This window comes from Meriones unguiculatus, chromosome 21, assembly GCF_030254825.1.
Source record: "Meriones unguiculatus strain TT.TT164.6M chromosome 21, Bangor_MerUng_6.1, whole genome shotgun sequence".
Classification (NCBI taxonomy): Eukaryota; Metazoa; Chordata; class Mammalia; order Rodentia; family Muridae; genus Meriones; species Meriones unguiculatus.
The window spans coordinates 52,740,143-52,749,744 of NC_083368.1; the positions used below are offsets into that span (position 1 = coordinate 52,740,143).

Consider the following 9,602-nt stretch of genomic DNA (forward strand, 5'->3'; position numbering starts at 1 on the left):
TTATGAGCTATGGGAGAGCTTAATCTCCTTGAATTTTGGAATGAGCTCGGGAGGAGATTAGCAAACCAGGAAAAGGGTGCTCTCATCCTTCAGTCGGGGGCTTGTAGCCTATAAGACTTAGAGAAAATTTATTTTCTTGTGTTTAAAGTAGCCAGTCCATGGTATTTTGTTGTGACCGCCTCTGGTAACAAATGTTGTAAAGTACTGTTATTCGAGTATGAGGTTTTCTCCCCAGTATCATGGGCTGGGGGCTTGTTTCCCGGATGGTAGTGCCACTGTGAGAGAGTCGCAGAATTTTAAAAGGCAGAAGAAACAGTCACTGGGGTAGGTCCAGGAGTCTAGGTTGTCAGTGGCCCCTTCTTTACTTCTTGTCCTCCATGACATCTCTCACGTGTTCCTGTTGTCAAGACTACAAGAGAACACCAGAGCTTATGGTCAGGCCACCACAGACTGAGCTAATCTTGAAAAATTATTAGCCTAAATACACTTTCCCTGTCTTAATGCGTGGCATTTTGATGACAGATGTGCAAAGTAACCAATGCAATACTCAGTAGTAGAATATATCTCAGACTTGCTATTTTTTTTCAGCCAAGAACACTTCCATAGCTGTTTCACAGTAGGCACTCAAAAATCTTTTCTGAGTAAATAATTAAAGAAAAACCAGAAGTTAGTTATTGTGTAAATCTTTAAATTCTTCGAATAGGCATGAATTCAAATGTGTCACTGGTTTCTGTGTTGGGGTATGAACGGGGCAGCAAGCAGAGTCAAGACAGTGCTAGTCTCAGGTCCTTCTCCCTGTGTTTCCTAGGTTCCTGTGACCCTTCCTTCCCCTCCATCTGTAAAGGTGGCATTTAGAAAATGCAGCTTGCAGCCCTGACTGCCCGAGTACACGTCCTGGCTCTGCTACTGTGACCTTTGCACAGACAATTACCCTCTTGCGTCCCAGCTTGACACATATAAAAATGGGAATAACAGGTTTTGTCTCTTCAGACAAACAGGAGAATTAAGGGTAGGGGCAGCTAGTAGTTCGTATCTGTGCTTTAAATCTAAGGCTTTATATTCTCTTCCCTTTGTATTTTCTGCCTCTTGGTTGGTGAGCAGTCTTTCCCACAGGAATGCAAGTTGGCACAATTCTTCCCATTTAGATTATGTCAATGCTTCTTTAACTCTGTATTAGCTGCAAGCTAATAAATGTGCAAGCTGCACATTTATCTCTTCCTTTCTACTGGAGGTCACTTAACCTTACTGTTGCCATTCATACAGGTCCTATTCCTCAAATTATTTAACTGGAGCACATTCCCACCTGCCATGGTTTGGATATAAAGTACCCTGCAATGCTCCTGTGTTAAGATCATTGCTGCCAGTTGATGGACTTTTGAGAGGAGGCTGGAATATGAGGGCTCTAATGTTGCAGTTTGATGGACTATTAAGAGAGAAAGCAGCTTACACAAGTATGGCTTTGAAAGGCATAGCTCATCCTTGGATCCTTCCTTTGTGTTCTTTGTACACTTTGGCTGCTCTGAGGTGATGAGCTTTCTCCAGCGCTCACTCCCGCCACCTGGCTATCTCTCCCCCCCCCACGCCATTTCCCCATCACAGGCTTGGAGCAATGGACCCAGCTGACTGTGGACAGGATGCCTCTGAGACCAGGAGAAAAAAATAAACATTTTTTTTCCTGGTAAATTACTTTCTCAAGTGTTTTGTCACAATGGAAAAGCGATTAACAAACTATCCCTATCTGCACCTTGCTTTTCTGAAGATCCTAAAATACATATAGATTCTGCTATTTTATTCTTTAAGCTGAACTTGACAACACTGAGCACATAGTGCTCTGTTCTTGCTGTAATTTTAATGCTCATATTTCCATGACTTCATCCTAAGGTCAAGCCTCCTAGGAACTTTCTGGTTAACAAAATCATGGGGTTGGACCACATAGTTTGACAGTGGAGGTCAGAGTAGATTTGATGACCTCTGTTATTGACTATGATAAAAAAGATGGCAGGCGGGCATGTGTCCAGAAGATCTGGTTGAAATTATGGTATTGGCAGGCAAGGTAGACAATTTCTGGTCTCAAGATTTATAGTCCTTTGAATTGATCTTTGACTTATAACTAGTTGTGGTTTCTTCACCTAAACACTGGAGGAGAAACTTCAACTGCCATATTATTAAAACATGGCCTGTAACCTTATTATTATACAAATTAGAAAAAGTTTACTGGTCAATAGTAACAAAATAAAATGTTTATTTGTTACCTAACAAAACATGTAGTGTTTTATAAATGTAGCATATTTTTAAAGAATGTAAATTTTGTTTTAAAGACTCCGACTGTCAGTTATCTTTGAGGAATATTTTAGCTATAAAAATAACACATCTGGGTCTCCCGAGCTCTTGAATGCTATCCTTTCCTCTACTGTGTTCTGCTAGTTCCCTTATTATTCTGTTCCTATTGCATTGCTGCCTGTAGAAATCGCCATGATGAGAAAGGGCCAGTGAAGGGCACCAAGTGTATGGACTATTACTCTCTACCTTATTCCCATGAGACAAGGTTTAACACTGAATCTGAAGCTGGGTTTGTGGCCCAGCAAGTCCCAGTGACCCACTTGTCAACTTTTGTGGGGCTAGGGTTTCAGGTGTCCACGGCCATGCCCAGGATTGTATCTGGGTGCCAGGATCCAAATGGAGGTCCTTATGCTTGTGTAGCAAAAACTCTTACCCACTGAGCCATATTTCTGTACACTTAGACTTTTTCTAGTCTAGCTGGATAAGTTAACAGGTAATTTCCCCAGATGGTGTCCTGTAGGCTAATAGAGGGTTCAAATCTTTTCCTAGACTTAACTATGCGGAGTCCCCAGCAACTCATGTAGAGCCCCTGCGTTTAACCCACTACACTTGTACACTTATTTCTGAAATAATCATAATAGTTCTGAAAGCCCTCCATCATGGAAATTTTCAAGGAAGGAAGAATAATTTCTTATAAAACAACACAAAACAGAAAAAGTCCATAGGATGAATGTCAAGTTATTGACTCCTAATATTTTGGAAGCTAATTTCCTTTCCTGGGAAAGCTTGGACTTTGTGACTCTGTTGGTGATAGTGTTCTTTTCTATTTAGTCTCTGTGGCAAAATGAAAAGTGGAATAGTAAGTAAAGTTGAGCTGAGGAATCACCCCTCAGAAGTACAAACTCCTGCTGTGGGTGAGAGGCCCAGTGTTTATGTTTAAGTGATGTAGTTTCTTTCAAAGTTTAAATCTCTTTAATCATAGTAAATTTCACATTAATTTCCAGCTTGGAAAACTGTTTCTTGATAAGTTTTCCCTTATGAGGAAACTTTAGAGGTAAGAAGAAAATTAGCCTTCTCCTTATCTCAAGGACAGGCCTTCCTGCTCCACCCTCCCTGCCTGGTAATTTTGAAAAGATTATTTTAAAATTAAGGAAAATATTATTCATATTTACGCTTTTCCTACAGTATGAGAAAGTGTTCCCACCAGAAAGCTTTCTCTTCACACATCACAGAGCAGTTTGCAATCTGGGTTGCTTGTGACTGGAATCGACTGCCTGTGTGAGGGCTTGCTGCTACACTGTGAAAATTAGAACCAGGCCAAGTCTAATGAATAGGGTTCAGTAGACACACACAATTGCTACTTTTGTTCCCTCCTCTGCTACCAACTCAGTGAGTAGGAAAAATAGCCCTGGCACCACAGCAGAACTATCTCTTACTGCCACCTCCCGTGGCACCACAAAGTAGGTGTTCATGCCTTTGATGGAGGGAGGGGAAGGGACGTTGTCTTTTCCCCTTTACTTTCCTTAGATAAAGGTCTTACATCAATAAGCACTCTCAGTGTGTTCTAAAGTAATCGCAAAGGTAAAGGGCTGTAACTGCCTTTTGATATGCAGAAACAGTGACTTTATTACAGTGGCGGCTGCTTCAGTCCCATGGCTCACTATCAAGTATGTGATCAATGCAGCCTTCTTTTGCTTAGGTGTCTTCTGAACCTTTGAAATGGAAGGCGGAGCCAAACCCGTCCACCTTCTCCATCCTTCTTAAACAGAACCAGGTCTGCCAAACTGACAATGACTATTGCAAAACTCTCTCTCTCTCTCTCTCTCTCTCTCTCTCCATATATATATATACATATGTATATATATGTATATACATATATAATATGTAATATAATATATAAATAACATTTATATTATGTTTTATAACATATAATATATATTACATTTTTGTTAGAAGATAGGATTAGCCAATTAAGCATGTTTTTCAAACAACAAAATGATTCATATTGTTCCAAACTGTGTGTTTTGCTTGGTTGCAATATGAACTATCAATTATAAAAAACAAACAAATAAACAAAAAACAACATAATAACGTACAGTGAATCATGGAAATACTTGAAATAATGTAATGTGTTAGCAACTTTATTGGGGTTTTTCTTTGATATCTGGACTTCTGTATCCACTGTTAACATGAAAATTCAAGAGCTTATATTCCTCTTTAGATTCACAGAAATTAATAGAATTTACTTAAAGTTCAAGAAGTTCTAAAAATAAATTTAGACATTATATATATTAAGCACACTTGTACTTTTATGTTTTTCTACTAAGAATGTATTTTCTCAGTAGAACTCAGAATAAATGTTTGTTTTTTTTTTCCTTTTTAGAAAATTGGTGCTTTTTTAAAGACAGGATATCAGTATGTACCCTAGGGGGACCTCAAATTTGCAATCCCCCTACCTCAGCAACTTCAGTACTAGGATTACAGTTGTGTACCACCAAACGTACCTAAACATTTTCTCACTTTTGGGGTGTTTAGTTCCTAAAGTGATAGTCGCTTTAAGTCAACATTTAATGTATAGCAGTGATTAATTTTATGTATATTCATAGCTTGTGATATGACCTACCTTGCATCTTAGACTACTCTTCTTACATTTGTATGTTGTAGATAATTTTAGCTTATAGGAGGAACTTCCTTATAGAGTGTTGCTTAAATATAAAGATATCACATTTAAATGCTGATTGTCAGTTATATGTCCTGATATTTAATGAATTTGTTATGTACTGTTATGTACTATGTACTAAAAAAGCAACATGGGCCTTTTGCAAACAATGTCTTTCTTTTATACAGATGTCTGTGCCTAACAGTCAAAGAAAAAACAGTCCAAACAAGATCCAAATAAGTGAGGCCCGTAGACTGAGGCACCATCAAGCTGCTGTTTAGAATAAACTAACTCAAATATAAATGCTCAAAAGCTATATAATTTGGGTAGCTTGAGTAGCTATTAAATCCATTTGGGTATTCATTTTATTGCCTTTGTCTATAAAAGCAGGATCATTGCAAGTTTAAGTGAATATAAACAAATATATAAATATGTACTTAAAATATATACTGTATGTATATTCACTTAAGGCATAATATATAAGAATGTGTCCTTAATTTGATATCATATAATACATATACAGAAACACTTGAGAGACGTGTTGTCAGATAGCAAATGCTATTTAAATATTAACTATCATACTGCCTTATCATGTCTACCTCTAAACTACTAATAAATAACAAAGTTAAATGATCTGATGGTTTTCCTTTCTTGAGGGTTCAAAGGTTCAAAGCAAAACGGTTTCCATAAGAAGTGGAACGAACACAAAATGGGAGGTCCTAAAACGATACCCTGGACAGGCTGATCGCTTCCTGAATACACAGCTGGCACTTTGAAGAACCAGGACAGGAACTGCTGGTTGGGTTATTTCTCTTAGGAATGACGAAGTGTGATGGTCCAGAAACAGGACTGAGGAGAATTACAACTCCTGCTGCTCAGCACCTATTACCAAACCAACAGTATTGGAAAAAAAGGGGGGGGGACTATAATTTCATATAAATCAAAACAGCATATTTCCAGCTTTATAAGGACAGATATTTGTCTATTGGCCCATTGCTATGTTCGCACAGTCTTGGAAGGTGTCTGGGTAACTAGCTGTTAAATAAGCCTCGGAAGTGAAAGCCTTGCTCTGTCCTTTTGATGGGAGTAGTATTAAAAAGAAAATAAAAGGCATGTGCTCCTAAGTGGGGGATTCCTGAGCCGGAGAAGGCTAGGAGTTTCCTCCGTGGGTCTGAGAGCAGCATGTGGGGGAGTGAGTGTGGACAGTTTAAGAGGCATTTCAGCAGCCATGGGGCTGACTCAGCATTCACAGGAATGTGGGTTGCACAGCGGTGTCACATTTAGCTCATGTTCCTGTGCAGATGTCACATCTGAGTTGCAGGTACCTTGTCCAGCTTCTCTCTAACTTTACTCTCTCTACTTGTACATTTCTTCCCTCAAGCATTTCAGAAACCTTTCACCTGTGACATGTGTCATAAAGAACTTAGGGGAAACCTTTGGCAAACATAGAGCTTACTTTTAAACTTTGAGTGATGAGAATAATTTGCCATTATTCATTTCACAGGTAACTTAGTGCAGGACCTCAGAGGATGGATTAACATAACACTATTAAAACTGTGTCTGACATCAAACCTAAACGCACATTCTTTTCATTTCCATATCAAACTTTTTTTTTGGAAACAGAAACATCCCTTTTTACAGCACAGGCAAGTGGAAGACTCAAACTCATTAATACACATTCTAATTATCTTTGTACTGAAAGCTGAGAGGTTATTAGTCATTCTTGGCTGAGCCACACTCGGCCTACTTGCTCTTCTAAATAAAATCAAACAACAAACACCCTCAGAGTACATTATTAATCAATTAGATATAATTTCTTAGAATGGCTTTCATCATCTCATTTAACTTTGGAGATTTTAGACATTAATTAATCATAAGCTGTCAAAAGCCCATCATGGATTTATACGGTACATTACTGCATTGGCCTGACCCCAAATTCTGGGCCTGGGAGGAAAAGAAAAGTGAACTCTGGTGGAAAACACATCAGTGAATAGAGAAAACAAGGAGGCTTAATGTAATTAGAGGGAGAATTCAGATTCATTTTATTCCAAGGTTTTGTTTCTATTTCTGACGCTCTATGTAGAAAAGGGGTTCTTAGAGTTAGAACACCATTGGGGTGGTATAATTTCACCTGGTCCTGGGACTTGTAAGGTAAACAATTAAGTTATCGCACAGTTAAAAAGTTTAGATGACACAGGGTCTGATTAACGCTAACACACGTAGTTTAAGGCTAGCCAACACTGGAAAGCATCATTTCCAAGACGAGTGTCACCTGTGGGAGTTGACAGAGAGGACTTCTCGTGTCAAAATGTGTTCATCGGTTGTTTCCACGCTTGCCAGCTCCCTCTCACTTACATGCTGGACAGAGGCACTTTAAGAGATGTGGGCTTGAGGCTTACGAGCTCGGAAGTACAAGACATGTCGTTCCAGCCACTTTTGGTAAACATGGCAAGAAAGTAATATGAAATCGCATTAAAAAGAAAGTAAACAGACCATTTAAGCCATAAACTTGTAAAAGTCGCTGTTCTCTGATCTGAAAACTTCCATAGAAGAACAGAAATACAATAGCTACTACTCATTGAGGTTAAGTGGATACTACCCGTTTCCTAGGTTAAGGTAGAGTGGTTTGCTGTTTGGCCTCGTAAAGGTTTAAATTATCGATGAGTTACATATTTTGAGTTATTGTTGGGTAACATTTCAAAGTACTGAACTTTACATACAGATTCCAAACAGTCCGTGAAACTAACATGTCAAGGAGAACATGTTGGAAGAGTTTAGTAAAGTGTATAAAAACTAAAAGACTGAGAACAAAACCACCTCGTTTAAACTGTGTAAAAATAAATTGCATCCTTTTTTTTCAGGTTCTAAGACTTCCTCTCTCTCTCTCTTTCTCTCTCTCCTCAATCTTAGTTCGTTGGGACGTACTGTACCCGCCACAACACGTTGGACAATAGGTCCTGATACACACTAAGAAACAGCCAGCCAGGTAAATACATCAACGTGATGAGGCCCATAAAGTTAAGTGGATAGTGAGAATAGTCCCAGGAACAGGCCCCACACATGCGAAGTCCCAGACCCCAGGAAAACTCCCACGCATAGATGAAGATCACATAGATGGGCACCCGCTTCCATGTGCCCCAGCCACGGCTGTACTGCAGGTGGAAGTAGAGTTTCTCCACCACGAAACTACAGCTGCCGTACATGAAGAAAGACCAGAGCGAAGTGTGGCCACTGCTAGCCCCGTCCCCCTGCCCCAGCACGTTGAAGAAGAAGGTGAAGAAGATCTCATCCAGAAAGCCATGCATTCCGAAGAAAAGGAAGCGGAGGAGGTCGGGCAGCCCCTGGCTCGGGGTTCCCTCCGTGCCCCTTGGGCCACAGGGTCCTCGTCCCTGATCGCCAGCCTCCAAAAGGATCCTGGAGTCCGGGGCTGCGGGCAGCGGGTCCCTGGTGCGCTGCTCGCGCCGCCGCGGGTACCGCAAACGTAAGAAGCGCTTCAGGAACACTTGGCCGTGGTAGAGCGCCAGCACGTACTGCAGCGCCAGGTCGAGCGCCCCCGGCGCCGCCGCGCCCCCCTGCCCGCCGCCCAGGCTCAGCAGCAGCGCCTGGCCGGCCAGGGTCTGCAGCCCCACGTGCGCAGAGGGGTAGAGCAGGAAATTGAAGAGGAAGGCGCTGGGGCAGCGCGGCCGCTGCAGGTAGAGCTGCTCCAGGGCGAAGTGGGTGAGCGAGTGCAGGAGGCAGCGGTAGGGCGAAGAGAAGCCCAGCATCCGCAGATCCAGGCTGCGGGCGAAGCGCCTGGCGGAGGACACCAGCACGTCCAGGGTGATGCCGTGCATCCCGTAGAAATAGAGGCGCATCCAGGCGGGCAGCGCGCCGCGCTCGGCCGGAGCTTCAGGAGCGGACAGCGGCTCCGGGCAGCGGGCGGCCGCCTGGCCGCGCAGCCCGCCGGGGGGCCCGGGTGCCCGGGTCGCGCCGCCCCTTCGCGTCGGCCCCTCACTCGCCACCTCGCTGCCCGCCATGGGCTCCCCGGGCTCCCGGGGGACCCAGCGAGCGAGCCCCGCGCCGCTTCCCGGCCGCCGGCCACCCCCCACCCCCGGGGGGCGCGCACGCAGCTGCCTTCGGATCACGGTCTCCGGGCGCTCCGGAGACGCGCGGGTCGCTCGGGACGCGAGGAGTCCCCGTGCCGTGGCCCTGCCGAGCCCTCCTCTCCAGTGCGGGGCGAGGTGCCGCCCGCGATCACCCTGCGCGGCCTAAGGAGTGGCCCGGCCCGGCGAGGGGAGGCGATGCTCGGGCTGTGGGGACGACTGCCGAGGCGGGTGGCGGCCCCATCCCCTCCGCGGCTCAGCCCCGCCGCCTCTGCCACAGGCTCCCGGGGCGTTGCGCGAGCAGAGACTGCCCTTCCCCCGGCCCTTCCCATACCCCTCTCCGCCCGGCTCGACCTCTCCCGCCTTCCAGGGCCCCCGCCCCGCCCAGCCTCCCGCGTCCGGGCTCACAGGGGTCCGCTCCGAAAGGCCCAGCGCGCCGCCGAGTCCCCTCTGGTCGTCTCCGCAGCCACGGACCAGCGCTGCGGGGGGCTCCCGCTGGGTCGGCGACGGGATTGGAGAACCCCCTAACAGGTGTGAAGGCGAACCGTGGGGCATTCCCGGTATCGTGGAAGCCAGGGCCA

The 9,602-nt window shown here is 44.3% G+C and overlaps 1 protein-coding gene across 1 annotated transcript; it reads right to left on the reverse strand.

Moving 5' to 3' along the window:
- Positions 1–4,405: 4,405 nt before the first annotated feature.
- Positions 4,406–8,965, reverse strand: Tmem229a (transmembrane protein 229A). The gene has a single exon (XM_021660058.2). The coding sequence runs from the start codon at positions 8,953–8,955 to the stop codon at positions 7,846–7,848; it is 1,110 nt and encodes a 369-aa protein (XP_021515733.1). The 5' UTR covers positions 8,956–8,965; the 3' UTR covers positions 4,406–7,845.
- Positions 8,966–9,602: the final 637 nt, after the last annotated feature.